Raw genomic sequence first — 20,222 nt, forward strand, 5'->3', positions numbered from 1 at the left:
GTTCAGTATATACTTTAATTGTACTGAGCAGTATACATTATATATCCTTATGAATATAAGAACACATCCAGACTAAATGTATAAAATGCAGAGGCATCATCATATTATTGCAATCTGAATACTTACCACTACCTTGGGTCATTTCGATAAATATAGGGATTCATTTGCAGTCATCCACGATTACTATCATGTAATTTTAATAAAAATTTTTTGTTATATAAGAGGTTTTGGTGGCATTGGACAGTAGCTGACAGCTGATACAGTGGAACAAATAGTCAGAGCCTCTAAACTTTACAAGTTATGTGAGATAGGATAAAACTATGTGCTTCCACAACACATTTCATGTATATAGCAATAAAAGAGAGAAAGCAAATAGAGTTGTGATATCACAGCATTGCTTTGTTGTAACAGCTGTACCTTGAAACTTTTTTCCTCTGAATACCCTACATAATGCTGTTTATTTGAGGCAAGCTCCCTCCAGCCCAGATAATGTCCTGTAAGACTAGGGCCTTTTTGTTGCTCCCTCCTGAACCTTGCCCTCTATTAGAAAAGAGACTATTGGTAACACTGCTCAGGCCTATTCAGATCAATGACTGTCCTGTGAGTCTTCAAAGAGCCAGAAGAGACTGGGAGTGATAGATACAGTGGGAACCACTTCTCCCTATATAATTGCACTTATCTAGCCTTTATGTGCAGGCAATAAACTAAATACTGAGAGACGTCTGACATCTAAAGTGACTAAAATACTCAAACACATTTTAAGTTTCACGTAGGAACATAAAAAATTAATTCTAAATGTAATGAATAAGATTAATTGGAAAAGACTTACATCCCTGATATCTTGTAATGTGATAGATTGTAGATAGAACGATAAATAGATAAAGTATCTTGTTACTCAATGTCAGGGCTTTGAATGTAATAATTTATTATTAACGTTTATCAATATTTATTTAATTGATTTTGATATATTTGTAATACATAATGCTTTGTAAAGTGTTGCAGAATGTGATGACTCTATGTAAATAAAGGTTTAAGATTCTGTTAACAAGGTAAATCTAGGAAAGTGTCTATTTTGTCCTGCATTGTATTGGTAACATTAAGACCCATGTAAGCAGAGAACTTTTGTCTTATACCTTATAGACTTGAGCTGCAAATTAAAATTGTCTCCGCTCTTCTTTGTACTTAGGATTTAAGCTGGGCTAATTCCAATGAATGTAGTACTATCTGTCATTAACCTCACACTACAAGCTTGTGTTTCCTTTGTAATCCCCATATTATGGGTTTAGCCTCTGTAAGACGCAATCACATTAGAGGAATCATCCGTTGTCTGGGTCCATTCAAGCACATCTTAGCACAAAGGATAGTGAAATGAAACACTTTTTTTTTATTTAAATAAATATAAATATACTGTAGTTTTGTATAAAACTATTCACATGCAGGTGAGTTTACACACATTGAAAGATTAAACTATTTACATGCTCTTCCATCATATCTACAGGTTGAGCTAAATTCAGGCCAGAAACCAAAATATACTGTACAATGAAGAACAAAAATGTCCAACAGCGAGCAAGTGCCAAGCAATGCATATGACTACGCTTCACTTCCAAGAATGAAATTGAATGTTAGTGTACATGGCTGTGGACCCCCCAAAATGTGGAGTCTGCAGCATAAGTGTCTCTGGTTGTTTGTGGGTCACAAGTGCAGTGGTCATATAGTCAGTTATGTAGACAGTCACTCCTATAAGGGAGAGATCTCCTTATCTTCAGTGGTAGATGCTGGTGACATGGAGTCCTCATCTTCCGAGCCAGGGTAGTGCCCTTGGCCACTTGCACATTTACAGCCTCCATGGGTGTTCCTCTGAGACCCTTTATTCTCCTTCTTATGCTTCACTCTCCTGTTCTGGAACCAGATCTTAACTTGTTTCTCCGACAGGTTCAAGTAGGTAGCAATCTCAATTCTTCTCAGTCTGGACAGGTACATATTGGAGGAGAACTCCCTCTCTAACTCCAGAAGCTGGGTGCTGGTGAATGCTGTCCTCATTCTTTTACCATTCTGCATCTGCCCACTTTCTGCATTGCCTGAGGATGAAACGTGAAAAGGGTTAAATGACCATAATAAATAAATGGCTACACAATGAAGTCAGGATAACATTAAATAGGTCACAAGACAACATAAATGTTTTATCTCATGTAGAAAATCTTCCTTAAATTAGTATTAAACTGACATTCTGTTCTAAATGATCCATATAGGGCCAGGGATTATTCCCCATCAGTGCTTCATTATTATAATAGTTCTATGTAGGAAACTGTGCTCCTGCTTTACAGAGTGTCTTCTGCATGGATAGGCATGTTTTATGCAGTCAAGAACATGTCACATTGATGCTAATGCTCTAACTTACACATAAGGTTGTAGAGGAGCCTTCTTTAGAACATCAGGATACAGCTATACAATGTTTCTATGACACATTAAGAGGTAAGTATAGAGAAGTCTCTTACCCATTGAGAGGCAGTGGAATCTTCTAGGATCTGTCACATTGTATGTGGGATTGCAGACAGGTGAGTGCCCTGTATGGACCACAGCTGGTGCAGGTTGTTGGCTCATCCTCTGGCAGTACTGAGCTTCTCCACTTTGGAATTGGCTCTTGAGTAAAGGGATGCCAGTCCTGGAGGAGTGCAGGTGAGAGGTGACACAGATTGGACAGACACAGAAGCTGCCACTTTTCCTGGAAGGACACATTGGTGCAGAAACAGACATAACTGCTGGTGATGGCATGCTGATGGGCAGGAGAAAGTCTTGTCCATGATGGTGATGATGATGGTGATCAGGTAGAGATGGAGCAGGTCTTGGAGAGTCTTTAATTATCAATGAATCGACATAGAACGACCTAGACATGTCAGATCCCTTGAGACAGCCAGACAGCTCCTTCAGCAGCAGTGGAGACTTCTTGTGAAGAGCACAGTAGCTCAGAAGGTGCTTATGTTCAATAGCTAAACAAAAGGGTCCCCAGAGAGGGCTGGTCCTAGTCACCCACGTGTACCCCCAGCCTGGGATTATACACAGGAACAAGTGCACAGCCAACTCTAACCCACTTCATCCAGCCTACTTGTCCAAGAGTTAACACAACAAAAGGGAGAGGAAACTTTGCAAAGTGTTTGGTTTGTTAATTTTACCAAAAAAAAAATACTTTTTTTTAAGCAGGAGCAGCTGCTCTTACCACATAGAGGGACCTGGATAGCTGGGATTGTCATGGTCATTTAATAGCAATGTACCAATGATTATGTACTATACTCGTCTGACATCTTTGTGTTTTATAGCTCACAATGATTGTATTATTGGTATGGATGGTGCAGAACATACAAATAGAAAATAGAAATTGATGAAGAAGAAGACGATGAAAAAATATGATGGTAGACTAATGAACAACAGCATAATATCAATAAAATAATCAATCAAATAAAATAATATAATTTAAGAGAAATATGCATTAATTAGCATAATTAAAGGACAATAATGTTAATAATAGTAATATATATAGTAGTGCAATTAAGAGGTAAAGAGTCAAATAAAATTAATATAGTAATATTTTATTAAAAATGTATATGCAATAGTTAAATCTGTATTATTTTACATAATATTAAAGGATATTATTTCAATTATATTTTGCTTTAAATTCAATTGAATTCTGCCATTTTATTCTATAGTTGTGATGATTTGTACATATTGAATGACTTGTTGCATGTTTTTGTTACTATTTTAACAAGCACAAAATAAAAAGAACAGGCAAGACAGACTTTGTGTCAATTCAGTTATTTAACTCATTTATGTTGTTATTTTTGCATATTGGTTTTTACTTATGTCACAGTATAGGTTCTAACAAAGAAGAAAAAAGACTGAGATCAGAAACTTATCTGGTTACAGTGAGCGACATTTACATTTATTTCTTTCTTCTTCTGTCTGGTGTAAAGAGGCAAAGTATTACAACTCTTCTGAATGCCATGGTTGTGACTAGGCATAGTTAACCACTGCCTGTATTCTTACATTATTTTACCATTATTATTGTAACTAGTGATATTATTATTGTAAGTGCCATTGCTCTCGACATTGCTCTGACACAACATTATTAGCTACCCACTGGCTGTACTTTCAGCACTGTGGAAAGCTGAGTGTATGAAGCAGTGTAAGATAGCAGTGACCTGAGCCTAGGATTGCTGCCCGTCTATTAGACGTGTGAGAGTGGTTATGGAGCTATTTGGATGTGATTAGGATTCCATTAGAAAGTACTTACTGGAAGGTGGATGGATGTGTACAGGGTAAACAGGGAGTTATTCCAGAAATGTGATAATCCGGCATCTTGTGACAACAATTAGCAGTCATAGGAGGGCAGTGCCAACAGAATGGGAACTATTCTCTACTGGCAGGTCTAGGCTACCTGATTCATGGTACATTGTGTAGTCATGGACTTTATCATGGGCACATTGTGGTTTATTCCTCAATTACTACACAAATATCACAATGAGGGACTTGCTGTAAGATATTGCTTGACATATATATATAATAGATATATGATAGACAGATATGAGATATATAGATAGACATTGGATAGACAGATATAAATATATAATGGATAGATAGATAGACATATATATATATATATATATATATATATATATATATATATATATATATATATAATTGATAGATAGATAGATAGACAACAACAGAAGAGGCAACAAATAAAGTAAAAAAATTGTGAAGTTTATTCCATGACTGCAAGGTCCTTAAATGCTTAAAGAAGGTGTGACACTGAAACCTTATGCTATAGAAAGATATTGAATATATAGATGATATGATACATATATCAATAAATAAATAGAGAACTTGGTATGAGAGGAGAAGATATATAGATAGATATTACATAGTTAGATAGCTAGTACATATATAGATGATAGAACGATAGATAGATAGATAGATAGATAGATAGATAGATAGATAGATAGATAGATAGATAGATAGATAGAATACTATCTATCTATCTAGTAGATACAGATACACAGGGTATCCTGGGACTTGTGGTGCTATCGGACAGATGAGAGCATGATGTCATGTAGTGTATGAGCTGTCCCATCAGGCTGTGGATGGGTAATTGGGATAATGGAGTGTGATCAGTGGGTGAGGAGGAGATGCTGGCAGCCAGGCGGAATGATGCAGGACGTGTGCCCACAGCCCTCTCTCTGTCTCTCTCTCGTCCTTATTTCTCCATACCTCTGTCTGATGGTAGAATGTCTCTGGCCATGCAGTAATCCCTGCTCTTATGAGTCTATAATGAGCGGTAATTGCTGGGCCTGGTCGGCACACGTGGAAGGGTTTAGCAGGTATTAAGCAGCTGGGTACAGAGCACAGCCTGGTACAGAGCCATCACTTTCATAATTCAAGGGGAAAATTAGGCCTTTTAAGGGAAAAGCCTTTGATTCTCTTCATTCTAGTGAGGGGGATGCTGAGGGTAGAGTTCTGTCTGCCTGGAGCTCAGTGCACTGGAACTAATAGAAAGGTAACTAAAGGCACCCTCATAGTAGGAGGATGATCAGAGGAGATCAGAGGGGTGCAAAGTCATCATAACCAAACTCACTTCTTATATATATAGAAACTAATATCAGTACAGATAAAGATACTCTTATAGAAAGAGAGTGATCAGAGGAGATCAGAGGGGTGCAAAGTCATCATAACCAAACTCACTTCTTATATACTGTATACAGGGACTGAAAGACACTCTGATAATAGGAAGGATTATGAGGAGATGAGAAAAGTACAAATTGATCCTCCCCAACCTCCCTAGTATATACAGAAACTGATGTCAGTACAACTAAAGACACTATAGAAATAGGATGGTCAGAGATCAGAGGGGGTAAACGTATAATACCCAAACTCATGTCTTATATATACAATGTCTGATAAAGATAAGACACTCTCATAGTAGCAGGATTGTCAGAGATCAGATGGGGTAAACTGATCAGACCCAACCTCAATTTTCACACACAGAGACTAATATAGATAAGACAACCTTTTATTAGGTGAATTTCAGAGGAGATTAGATGGGTAAAAACTTATCATACTATACTCACTTTTTATATATACAGGGACTGGCATAGATAAGACACCATTAAGATGACGGTCAGAATCGATCTAGAATATGTATATTATTTTAATGCATAATAGAAGTGAATTTTTATTGCCACATGGTATTCTTCTCTTTGTGTGTATTTTCGGCGGTCTCTAGATCTGAGAGAGGTCAAACCTATACCCAAATGCACTTCTTATATACACAGGAACTAGTAGTAATACAGCTAAAGACACACTAATAGAAGGAGAATTACCAGAGAGTAGAAATTATATCATATCCAACGTCACTTCAAACCAGAACTAATTGCAGTGCAGCTAATGACATCATTATAGATGAATTGTTATCAAATGAGTTTAAATGAAGTACAAAGTTGTTTTCTTACCATATGCTTACAGTACATAGATGCTATACATACAACATGGGAACTAATAGCGATGTTTAGTAACTGTATGTACAATTATATATAAATAAGGTGTCAGTATGATAGCAATATAAGTTAAGAAAATTCAAGTTATCAGATTAGTATATATAAAGCAAAAAATGGCAGCACTCCAAGATTCATCTTCAAAAAATACTTACTTTTATTCCCACATATGTCTCTCATAAACTAGTCTTTCTCTCTCTATACATAATACACATACTTCAATAGTTGTATGTCAATGTAATGCACCTTCACAGTTGAAGAAAAGAAAACAAAATATATATATATAAAATAATAGAGAATTGTAAGGATGCACACTTATGGTAGCCAGCATCACTTCTGGTACATACGAGGGTGTCTTTATTTATAGTGATGTCAGCAATGAAGGGTAGGACATCTGTATATAGTACAAGTATTATCATTAGAACTAACCTCAATTCTCAAAATACATACACACATTACAGCACTTCAACGCATAGTAGTTTAACTTAAAGGACATCTACCACCAGGATGAAGGATTGTAAACCAAGTACACTGACATACTGGTGTATGCCCCTACTTGGCAGGATCTTTTCTTTAAGCTTCCTATGCCCTTGCTTTTAGGACAAAAAGGCTTTAAAATTATGCAAATGAGTCTGTAGCTCCATAGATGTTAATGGAACCTAGAGCCTCTCAGGCTCATTTCCATAATTTTAAAAGCCTTTTTTTTGTAAAAACCAGGGCATGAGAAGCTAAAAGAAGGGGGGCACACACCAGTATGTCAGTGTGTTTGGTTTACAATACTTCATCCTGGTGGTAGATGTCCTTTAATGGATATTATTAGTACATCAATTCTTTAAATACAATAGATGAAAGTATTCTGATAATACTCAATTCTAGTACTGATATATACTGTACAGACACATTGGGACTATCAATAATAAAAATAAAATAACTTTTACAGAAGCTTAAAGGTTGAACACTCACCATACCCAACTTTTCTGGTACCATTCATACATATTGGATGCTTTAAAGGCATCCTCCTAGTTGATGACCATTCCAGGGCTCTCATATACCATACTTAGAGGAACATGAAAAGCATCATATTAATACACCAATGGTATATTAATACATTGATACAAATTGAAACAATGTAATGATGGACACCTCTATATTAATAGTATTTTCTGATAATATATTCTGATACTGATGAGTTTTAAGGAAGTTCCTAGTAACCATACTATATCTCTCTTGTCACTGAATTACTCCTAAGCATATACACGTCTATTTTATTATATAAGCTTATTTAGACGTCTATACAAACAAACAATAACATACATTTAAAAAATACATATATTTGCATAGAAATAGTCAGAGAAAGTATACACCAAACTTTATATACATGTGTACTAACAATATGTGGGAAAAAAAATAGAATTACAAATACCCTTTACATAAATACAGCACATAGGAATACATATTTCTAAGTAGAAAACATCTAAAATATCGAGAAAAAAATTATTCAGTATGACTGTACAACACGTATAATACTTGCATATGTAAAATACAGTAGCTATGAATTACAATATTTTTCTTTGTAGTCATAAACACAAATTCTGGTTTACTTGCATATGTATAATACGGTGGGCATATATTGCAATATTTTCCTGTAGTATTTTAATTCTAATTGATAGTAAAATACAGTACACAGCACGTGTGCTATAAAAATAGTGCATTTATGTAGTGACAATGACCATAGATCATATAATAATGATGATTCATAATAAATTGTGAATGAAAGAACTGGTCCCTAAAGTGACAGTAATTCCAATCCTATGAACAAATCAGCAATACCAGGAGGGGTTGATAATAGGAAGCCCCTGTAATACAGCAAAGCAGCATTTATAGCCCCATATTAGTAGCCAGGGCTAATAAAGAGGGAAATACTGTGTTTTCCCCAGAGTAACCATAAAGACACTTCGCTATACTGTACATTTATCTATGTTTTATATGAGGATTGATATAGATCTGTATACTGTAGGTAGCTTCATTTTATGGAGGGCTGCCCTTTGATTGAATATTTACATTGCTAGCTTTCTATCTATATATTGCAAAAGTTTATTTATTTTGTAGGTAGAGATACTATTGTATCTCAATTTCTGCTTTTTATGTTTATATCCAGTAGAATTCCTATCTATTGATACTACATCTAGACATAGAATTGTATATGGTTATATGTATGGATAACTCAATACGTATCTACTGTAGAATTATATAGAGTGAGAGAGAAAAAAAGAGAGATCGAGATGTAAGAGAGATCTGTTTTCAATATAGACACGTCTAGGTTTCTGTCTATAAACTGCTACATTCTATGTATATCATATGCAGAGATACAATTGTATCTGTATATCTGCCCTTTTTAGACTAGAATGCTAAATTATATGATTATAATTATATCAATATCTATAATTCAAGGTTCTATCTATATACTGCAGAATTTTTGAAATATCTATCTTAGATTTACAGACACCCTATATCTCAATTCAGTCTTTTATCTACTGCTGAAATATCTATCTATATACGATTTAGAGACTGTTCTTTCTGTTTTCAACATTTTTATACTTCTGAATATTGTATGAGTTCCTGTATAGTATAGGCAGAGTTACCCTTGTATACTATGTGTATATTTTCATCCTTCCATCCACAAATTATCTTGACACATCTATGCCTGTCCCCACTCCCTACATCTATGGATCCATGTCCTTGTATGTACATGTACTTACTTTGCTCTGCTCCTTGAAGTATTAGAAGTCAGGGTTGCCCTTCCTTGCACTAATGAGGTCATTATAGAAAGCGTGAACAAGCCTATTAATGTATTATAGAGAGAGGATCGTTAACTTGTATCTATCCTTGTTTAAAAGTGTCATTGTGATATTGCTGTCTGTGTCACATCTTACCCAATATAGACTGAGATCTCCCCATTATCTGTTACCAGGCAACACTTTGTGAATACCAAAAAACTGAAAAGAAGCCTTCAAGAAAGTCCTCAATAATAGTGCAAAGGAACAAAGATCCAGGACACAACAAAATACCACAGGGGTGACTTTTCATGAGCAATTATCTCTCATTAATCAGAAGAACAGCTGCAATATTAATAATTTCTCCAGCCCTGGGATTAGAGGAGAAGGGAGAAGCCTTCTTTGATGAGGATGCTACATGGAGGAGGTTTTTGCAGCTATAACTTGACCACAAATGGTTGGTGTTAAGTAGCAATTTGCATTTATGGACCTTGTCTGAAGGATATGTTGTTTTCTGAGCTGGAGGATGGATTCAGGTCCTTGCTCTGGCTCAGGCGTGGGAGCACCAACATCCTTGCTGTCAAGTCTACTTTTCAAACATCAAGCCAAGCGTTGTAGATCAGTCCAAAGAGACAATCTTTGGGCGTAACGTGCATTGTGGCACATCAAAAGGCCAGAGAATTATATGAACTGAGGAGAGCATTGAGCAAGAATAGTGCAAGGCTTCTCCTTTCACACAGCCAGGATTTGAATACTAACAGATATGTAGTAATGGTTAAAAACTAAGGTTTTCCCAATGATGAGGATGCAATATTTGAAGGGGCTTGTAGAGCTTAAAAGAATCTCATTACAGAAGCCGGGCAGCAAGAAGAAAAGAGTTGTACTAATGAAAAGGAGCCTATTCTGGGAAATCACCTCCACTGCCCATTGAAATGTCCCATTTCCATGTCCTTAACAGCAATGAATAAGAACACAAAGAGATATATTAGAGATAAACACATCTCGGGCGTCACTTGGAAGGTCACTCAGTGATTAGAAACCTTCTAGGTTTATTTTCAATTTTATATCTTATATAGAAATTCATTATTCATTATTTTGGCATAGCAATGAGATATAATGTAACATGATGGAGATATTGTATGTAAATGGTGACATTTACAGTTTCTTTTCCTATTTTTAATAAACATTCTAGAGACAGATAGATAATTGATTCATATGAGGAAGATAGATAAATAAACAGATAATATATATATAAATGCATATATATATGATAAATGATTGATGATAGATAGATAAAGGAGGTAGATAGATAGATAAACATGGGATAGATAAGTATATATATATATATATATATATATATTAGATAGATGATAGATAGATAGATAGATAGATAGATAGATAGATAGATAGATAGATAGATGGATGAAGAACTTCTAAGCAGCACAGCTGTACCCCCCAAAAATGTAGTAAAGTAGAGGAAAGTCCAGAGCAGCACAGCCAAATGTGAATGGGTGCCAAGATACCTGGGAGTGCTGCCTCTTAATTGGACTAAGATAGATAGATATTCATAGAAACATTTATACAACATATAAAAATATAGAAAATCTATGCAGAGAGCTGATCTTTTTGTGAGTTATGCCTTGGTTAGAAATATATTTTTATTGAATAACAGACATCTATATATAAATATTTCTGCAATCATTTGGGGGGATGTATGATACGCTGGTACATTATCTGCCAGTGTATGATGAAAACCCCTACCCTGTCGGATCTTTCAGGAGGCTCCGGCCTCCTAATAGTTATCCGGTGGCATGCGGGCAATAGCCAGTTGCATTACATGCATGATGAACTGCGCTATAGCCTGCAAACGGACCTGGAGCAGGCTATAGTTAATTTGCCCCTTGCCGGCCCACTCTGCAGCCTGGCCTCCGTTCTTGCTCAGCCAGTGAAGAGGCTGAAGAAGTCGCAATTCATGAAACTACGACTAAATCGTGGCTTGTCCGCGGGTATTCAAGCGCCCCCCTATACTCTATACTTAAATGTATAGTGATAGATATCTATAATCTTTCTATTCAGCAATCTGAACATGTTATTGCTCTGTAATGTCTTATGTTGTCATTATATGTACCCCATGATATGAAAATTCTGTGGAATAATAATATCAATATTATTACATGTGGTGTGTCTATAAATATATAGGGATACATGTATAGGTACATACATATTAGAGCTTTGGAAAATATAGATTCCTGTCCATTGTATCATTACATTGAGTTAAAAGCTTTACCATTGTAACCTATAAGTTCAACAAAACCATGAGGTGTCTGTTGTTATGTCTGGGTTGTTTATTTCTGTTGTTCTGCTCCTTTCTGTTACACAATTTTAAGATGACACAACAAAAGATAGAATTGACTATTTTGGGCCCATTTAAATGTCTGTCATTTATCCAGACAAGAAAAGTCCTTTATGGAGGTTTATTATTATCCGTTATTTAAAGCTCATTTTGAGATGTCAGAATCTTCAACAATTGTGAGAACGTAGAATGAGAACATTTTATTCATGTTCCCTGTTTGGTAAAGGTGATTGACTTGACTCCTATTGTAAAATGTTTAAAACTTAAATAAAACAATACTTAATAACTCAATGGTGTCTGAGAGCGCTATTACTGTGTGGAGTGTGATGGGACTAGCAGGTCACGAAATGTACAATGTGACATATCTAACTGGGCCACACACTGAAAGTTTGTGCCGTCTTCTTTGTTGATGATAGAACAATAGAAGCAGCTGGAGGAACCAATAACATTTTTCTTAAGAAGAGAGAAACTGTTAATGGAAATCTACCATCAAAATCAAGTATCATAAACCAGGGGCACTAACTGATAGATCCAGGCACCGTGACTGTGGTAATCTTCTTATATTTGTCATCCATGGGCTCCTTCCTTCTAAAATCAACTTTTAAAATGATGGTAATGAGCCATAGGAGTTTTAGGGGACGTTACCAGAGGGGAAAGCGGGCGCACCCGTGGGCCTGTGCTGGGCATTCCTGCCTCGTGCCTGCGAACTGCCTATAGCTGAACAGGCTGTGGCGCACTTTACTCCTAGGCCAGCTCAGAAATCCACCACCATCACAGCCCCAGGAGGCAACTTCATGTACTGGTGCACTTAGCGCCAGCGTATGATAAATGTGCCCAATTGTGTTATGTGAGTAGCTGCAGGGCTTATTACATTATCATGTTTTACGTGACTTTGTTGTACAAACTATATTCAAGGTTCATGCAGTATAAATGGTGAAAAAGTGACATTGCAGATATAATTCGGGTAGAGGAATGTCTGTCTGCGCAGTCTATCCAGTCAGCAATGGTATTTGAAGGTGACCTTTCACAGTTATGTAGTTAGTACTGTTACTAGACATATCTACGTCACGTTCAACCAATATATATGAAAAAACATTCTTCTTATCTTGAATAGTGGCAGCATATACATAACTGTGTGTAAATACTGATAGGAATATAAGCCTAGACCTCCGGTAAAACACTGCACCTGACTAAATCAGACGTTTTCTCAGTAATGTCGCCTCAGACTACAAGTATTCACAACTTAATAAAGGAAAACTGCCCATAAAAGTTGACCAAACCCATCAATTCCTGCAGGATCAGCCCACCGCCTAATGTGTATGGGGCAGCCTGACACTTCCCTGACATCTGACGTCTAGAAAGAGTGATTGGGCTTATTCCTCTTTTCCCATTGAAGTAAAAATGCATGTTTATGGGGGAGCTAGGAGAAATGGATTAGATACGCCAAACAGCTATTTTTATGTAAAGTTTTGGGCCTGAGCCAAAGAAAAGTTCTCAGATTTTGTAATATATTTTAGGGAACATTCATTATTGCTTCTATCCGATTTCTGGTCAGTTATTTCTCATTTTGATCTTTTGCCTGTTTGTTGTATTTATGATACACCTTTTTCTCATAGATTTGCATTTTGATAGACTGTTTTATGTCACATCTATTTAAGTAAGGTTCATGGAGATAAGTTTACATATTTGAAACAAATGTGCAGTCTAAAGATGGTATATACAAGGTAATTGTCAGGTTTTGAGATTCTGGGTGTGAATATGAATATTCTTCCATACAACTGGAAATTAAATTATATAAAGTCCCATCTAACTAGAAGTCATTCAAGGATGACAAAAGCCTTTACTCCTAAATTCTCCCTATGTTGAAAGGGTTAACAGTGAATATTGATGCTACCTTCTGGATCATGTTTCTTTCATGGTCCAGTGTGGTGACATAATCTAGAATATTAACTTTGATGGGAAAAGTAAACTGGTTGTATAAAGTCATGGAGGCGGAGAGTTAGCACTTAAAGGAAACCTACCACTTGAAGTGGCAGGTTTAAGATGGAAATACCGAGCACCAGCTCAGGGTGAGCTGGTGCCGGAGCTTATTTTTGTTAGTGTTTTAAACCGCGGTATCGCGGTTTAAAACACTTTTTAAACTTTATAGCCAAAGCTGCTTCGGCGCAGGGAGGTACGCGCTCGGCGCTTACCATGTGCGCCACCGTGCACGCGGCTACATAGGAAGTGAATGAGAGCCGCAGGCACGGTTGCGCGAATGGTGCGCCGAGCGCGTACCTCCCTGCGCCGAAGCAGCTTCGGCTATAAAGTTTACAGCGGTTTAAAACACTAACAAAAATAAGCTCCGGCACCAGCTCACCCTGAGCTGGTGCTCGGTAGTTCCCTCTTATACCTGCCACATCAAGTGGTAGGTTTCCTTTAAGTCAAGCTCTCCTCTCCTTAGAATGCCACCTCTACAGTGGTTGATGTAATGGAATAGGCTTCAGGAGATACGGTTAGTGCTGTCCCTTGATTGCAGGGCCTTCAATTGCAGTGAATGGGACATTCTTAGGTGAGGAGGACTTGGCATCAGTGCTAAACTCTCTACCCCCTTGACTTTAAACATCCAATTTATATCTCAATTCAATGTTAATTTTCCGGATTATGTCACCATGCTGGATCATAAAAGAAACATTAACTAGAAAACATATTGGTATTGGGGATGGGGGGTGATTAGGTCAATTTCTACTGACAGGATCCCTTTAAAGGCCCATTGGGTCATTAAATATTTGTTTAATTGTGATGTGCAACATTTTCATTGCTTATGTACTGCAGAATTGATAGGAGCTAAAGGTGTATAATAGCCATCTTTGGTGACTTAAAGGAAACCAACCATTAAGGAATCTACTATCTGAAGAAGATGTGATGGTAGATTCCTCCTGCCTGCATCTGCCCTAATCTGTAACTTAATAATCCTTGTTATAAACTGTATTTTAGTAATATGTAAAGTAACTGCAGAGGCTACTGGAGCGTGGAGTAGCCTTAGCTCCCAGTGCCCGGCCAGGCTAGTACACGCCCCAGTAGCCTCTGCAACTTAAATGATAGATTAGGGCAAAGGCGGGAAGGAATAATCTTCCATCTGATCCACTTCAGATGGTAGATTCCTCATGGTAGGTTTCTTTTAAGTCAATGGCAGCACCGGTCCGAACAAAATATCAGACTGAGATCAAGTGTAGATTTACATAAAAAAAAATGCATTCAGTCCATGACACTAACAGATATGTAACCTCCCATAAGATTTACAATATCATCATTGTCTTCAGAGTGTTTCTGTAATAAAACGGAGGATATAGTTTTCTAAGTTTTGAGCTTATCTTATGGGGGTGGGTGCAGTTGTAGGAATATACAGGTGAATATACTGATGAATAAATATGTGGTGGACATGCCTGGATGTGGGGCATGTATTCAGGCTTATAGTCTTAAGTAAAACACTTAATAGTAAGTTTTTAAAGATAATTTTATCTTTTTTGCAGGATTGTTTCTTTTTTGTGGTTAGGGCTAAATTTAGAGCATAGATAAACGATCCATTAATTTATATTAAAAGGATTAGCCAGGAATAATTATTAATAGCCTATCCTCAGAACATTGCCAGCTCCATGCCATCTTTTTACAAGGCATCAACAGCTGAAAGTTGTGAGGGCAAATCCTGAGGATAGGCCATCAATTGACATTCCCGGGTATCCACTTTAATATTTGCTATGGGGAAATGCTTTACCATAAAACTGCTATATTAATTGTACAGTTTTGAACAAGTTTTTATACACAGTGATGGGTTATATATTTATTTATTAAATACCGTATATACCGGCGTATAAGACGACTTTTGAAGACAGAAAAATCTTCTGTCTTCTCTGGGGTCGTCTTATACGCCGGTAATCGTCTTATACGGCGGCATGGAGAGGGCTCAGGGGCTGAGCCCTCTCCATAGCCGGTAAGTCTTTGCTGCATATTGCAGCAAAGGCTTACCGGTAACACCCGCGATCGGTGCTAGCACCGATCGCGGGTGTTTGCACAGCGATGGCTGCCGGCAGCCTCAAAAAGCTGCTGGCAGCCTCAAAAAGACATCGGGGGGAAAATACTCACCCTCCGTTGGCCCCGATGTCCGCGCTGTGCTGTCTTCCGCACCGTCTTCTTTCTTCATACTAGGCGCCTGCCGGGGAAGATCAATGGCGGCACCCAGCAGAAGAAAGAAGACGGCGCGGACATCGGGGGAGCAGCGCCGCACATCAGGGCCACTGGAGGGTGAGTATATAAGTTTTTTTTTTTAATGCCGGGCAGTGCTGTATACTACTGGGGGCAGTGCTGTATACTACTGGGGGCTGTGCTGTATACTACTGGGGGCTGTGCTGTATACTACTGGGGGCTGTGCTGTATACTACTGGGGGCTGTGCTGTATACTACTGGGGGCTGTGCTGTAATGGTAATGTAGTTGTTGTATGCCTTATGTTTATGAGCGACCGTTTTCCTGCTATATACCTGCATGTCATAAGAATTTACATTAAAAAAAGGACCATGTTAAATTCAAATCTGTTTTTTTTTAATTTTTACCGGTGTTTTGTATGCGTTGCAAAAGGGGTAGTCTTATAAGGCAAATATATCTTAAATTCTATATTTTAAACAGGAAAGTAGGGGGGTCGTCTTATACACCAGGTCGTCTTATACGCCGGAATATACGGTACACTTTTGCAATGTTTATTTTTTAATAAGATTGTTTTTCCTTTGAAATCCATCTCTCTATTATGCAAGGTGGATTTAGCACTTACATTTCTGGTGCTTTTAATAATTGAACAATAAAGCTTCTTCATTTACAATGTAATCAACATTGGCTACAGTGGTTTAAAGGGAACCTGTCATCAGGAGCCCTTTTTCTGGCTCCCTCATGCTATGAAAAAACATTGCTATAAAAACACAAGAGGTTTTATAGTAAAACTGGCTTTAAAAAAAAAAAACTTTATAAAGTTTACCTTTCTGTATGCAGAGCTGTGTCCCTAGTGCCAAGGGAGCGGCCAGTGAGGAACTGTTCCCCCACTCCCAACCTCGGGAAACGGCTCTGTCATGCGTCAATTTTAAATTAAAAAAAACTCCCATGTCCCCCTCGATGTGATCACAGGGTGCCGTCTTCTTAGCTGAGATACCATTTTGAGTGTAAAGTGAAAGGCATAAAAACAGAGGGCAGCATGGTGGCTCAGTGGTTAGTATTACAGCCTTGCATCGCTGGGGACCTGGGTTTATGTCCTAGGTCAACATCTGCAGTTTGTATGTTCTCTCCGTGTTTGCGTGGGTTTCCTTCGAATCCTCCGGTTTCCTACCACACTCCAAAACATACTGGTAGGTTGATTAGATTGTGAGCCCCATTGGGGACAGGGACAAGCTCTGTGCAGCGCTGCGTAATCTGTGTGTGCTATATAAATAAAGCAATTATTATTAAAACAGAGTCCACAAGAAAATGCTGAAAATGTGGTTTCTTGTCAATTTTACTGCATGTTGAATTGTATTTCCACTACCCAGTACAAGCGATGGAATATAAAATACCGTCACTAGGAAGTAGAATTTGTTATGCAGAAAATAAGCCCTCATACAGGGTTTTTCGATAGTAGGGAGCGATAAGTGAAATGGAAAAAGCACATCAGGGACAAGGGGTTAAAATGCCCCCTATACCACATGATAAAAAATTAACAAATCCTCTGGGATAAAGGTTTGTGGTACCTGAGGTCATGTTCACACGTGGCATTTTGGTTACGTTTGGAAATGCAATTCAAAGGCTCCACTTGTGATCATACATTTTGGTAATATTGTGTTTACAACACGTTAACTAAACACAAAGTAAATACAATCTTTACATCAACATGCGATCGCAAGTGGAGCTTTTGGATTGTGTTTCAAAATCAACCAAAAGGCCACATGTGAACGCAGCCCCAGGCACTCTACAAACACGTCATGGCACCTGAAAACTATCCTGCCCTACAAAAGCTCAATGGCTCAATATATTCCTAGATGCATTTCCTACTTTTATTCTGTTTATGTGAGTAAATTTTGCGGCTTAATAAATGTATTAATGATAAATATTAGTGAATTCCAAATCAAACCTTCATTTTGTTAGAATTTCTGTAAAATACATAAAGGGGTGAAGTTAATAGAACGGGCTGATATGTGGTGGGTTTCTATTGACAGAACTTCCAAAACCCCTATAGAAATGAAATGGCCCCTAAAATAATTTATTCTAAAATTTTCTTAAAAATGTAAGGGAATGCTGTTCGATTTGTGATCTTTCTAGCGTTGTAATAAAACAAAAGGACACTTGACGCCAACACAAAGCTGAGATATAGTAAATGTTAGTTAGTAACTAATCTGGGTAGTAAGACTATCAGTTTGAAAAACAAAATGTAATGGAAAAACAAACTCAAAAACACTTGGGTAAGTTAAAGCCTTCTAAAGTTATGACCAGATAAAGTGACACATGCTGGTTTTGAAAAATAGGCCTTGGTCGTCAAGGCGCAAATGAGCTTGCTCACTAAGGGGTTAAAGGAAATATATCATCAAAATCCATCTTGATAAACCAGGGACATTTACTTGTAGACCCCAGAACTGTGACGGTTGTAATCTTCTTATATTTGTTATCCATGGCCTCCTTCCTTCTAAAATCAACTTAGAAAATTATGCTAATGAGCCAGAAGGGTGAAAACATGGACCACAGACCCATTGGGGCACATTTACCAAGGGATAGTTTTCTGTTGGACTTTGCACATGTATTTAAAAAGTGCCTGTGCCACATTTGTGTCGCACGTGACCGTTTCATGTTGCAGCTGCACCAGTCAACATTTCTGCACTGAAGGTGGCGTTCCGGTGCTCATTGGGACCGTTTGCCAGATTCAACATGAAAAGTCCGACAGAAGTGTGTCGCATGCCCCATGTTAAAGGTGCACCAAAAAAAAAAAAAAAGGTGCACTCTGTCGGGGCAGTGCAGGGAGCGCAGATTCATGAAGAACAGGTGCCAGAAATCTGGAATCTGGCCCCCTCTGCACATCACACAGGCAAACTGCACTTAGTACAGACTGCACTGTTCTCAGTAAATGTCCCATTGTTTGGGGACTGAGAATAGAACATGTTTCTTTGTTGGTAGCTTATAGCTCATATCATGTAGATGTTTTTGAAGAACATAACAACAATGTCAAGTTTTTTTAAATTTAGTTTTACATTTTACACTGCAGTTTTTCATATTTTAAATGGAATTTCCATAATTCCCATACACTTTGTGCAAATGAATATTGCTGTGGGTTAGCCTCTCTCTGTACTACTATGCTAAATGCAGATTGGGCAGGATGTCTACCTTACATTATCACACACAAGAAGTTTTGGTTGCACTCCCATTGATGGAACTGTAGGGTGCTGTGGGATAGGGATCCCGTACCACTATTACGTGACCCCATCCTTTGTTCCCGATAACAGCACCCTACTCGTCTATGAGCTATGCCTATTTTTGTGGAAGAGGCTGAGCTTGAATTTTAGACACTATGGGGGATGCCTGTTGCGCAGCGTTTTTCCCACGCCAGGCAGGGCCTGGCGTAGAAAAATACGCAGCCGGCGACTTTTCACGTATGAAAAGTCGCCGGCAGCAGCGAGTGCGCAGGCGCGGGGACAGTAACGCCCCACGCCTGCCCACTCCAGTCCGGCCGCGCCCCCCGCTCGGCCGCCCGCGCCCCCCCTTCACGCCCCACTGGCGTGAAGGTGGCGGATTGAGAAAAATAATCGCAAAAGCTAGCATTTGCGATTATTTCAGGGCCTCTGCGCCACTGGCGGTGCGCAGAGGTCCTGATAAATATCCCCCTATGTCACAGTGGTGCCGTTTCTCCAAATACATAACCCTATTTGCTAATCCTGGAAAGCCCCTGTATTAATTTTATATGATTTATTAATCATCCTTATATAAAATATCATTATAATATAGGTAATACCTTTTATGTTTGCTTCATTACCACCATACGTATGCATGATCTAACTTATAAAAATCAAAGCCCCATTGTGCTACCAAAGAGTAACACTGCAGCATATGAAAAGCTTAATGTGCCAAATAAAATGATCAGGAAAACAAATATTTAAAGGCTAGTGAGCGACAGGCTCAGAGCGAGTGACTGAAGAATCATGCTTATTTCATTAGAGAGTTGCAGTTTTAAGAGCATTAGCCTCTGGAGTAAAGGTCTTTCTTCCAAGTGAAAGAGGCACAATTACCCTCATTGAGAAGTCGGTTTGTTCCCTGGCTGGTATTTTATTCTTTATGTAAGCCTCAGCATTTCTGAATGAATAAAAGCACATGCCAAGTATTTCAGGTCAGTTTCAGCTTAAAATCCTGTGCAGGTGGCAGTGAAGCCCTCTTAGTTGCCTATTATGGGTAAAATGGCATTTGATTTCTGCAACCAATTTCCAGAACAAGAGAGGGAAACAGAATTATCATTTATTTCTCTTTTCTTACTAGCATTATTGTTATTATTGCTGTTGCATGTTGTTTTTGCCACATTT

General features: G+C 38.0%; 1 protein-coding gene across 1 annotated transcript; it reads right to left on the reverse strand.

The window, feature by feature from the left end:
• Positions 1–1,061: 1,061 nt before the first annotated feature.
• Positions 1,062–3,091, reverse strand: GSX2 (GS homeobox 2). Its single transcript, XM_072132124.1, has 2 exons — positions 2,496–3,091; positions 1,062–2,078 (listed from the first exon to the last, which is right to left on the reverse strand). Exons 1-2 carry the CDS (start codon positions 2,890–2,892, stop codon positions 1,738–1,740), a joined length of 738 nt encoding a protein of 245 aa, XP_071988225.1. The 5' UTR covers positions 2,893–3,091; the 3' UTR covers positions 1,062–1,737.
• Positions 3,092–20,222: the final 17,131 nt, after the last annotated feature.

Source organism: Engystomops pustulosus, chromosome 1, assembly GCF_040894005.1.
Source record: "Engystomops pustulosus chromosome 1, aEngPut4.maternal, whole genome shotgun sequence".
In the NCBI taxonomy this organism is placed as follows: Eukaryota; Metazoa; Chordata; class Amphibia; order Anura; family Leptodactylidae; genus Engystomops; species Engystomops pustulosus.

What these genes read in the sequence shown, in the direction of transcription:
- GSX2 (XM_072132124.1), bottom strand. Translation starts at nt 2,892, where the DNA reads ATGTCTAGGTCGTTCTATGTCGATTCATTGATAATTAAAGACTCTCCA. An exon ending in ATTCCACTGCCTCTCAATGG is followed by an intron (nt 2,079 to 2,495) that starts GTAAGAGACTTC and finishes TTTCATCCTCAG; the next exon opens with GCAATGCAGAAAGTGGGCAG.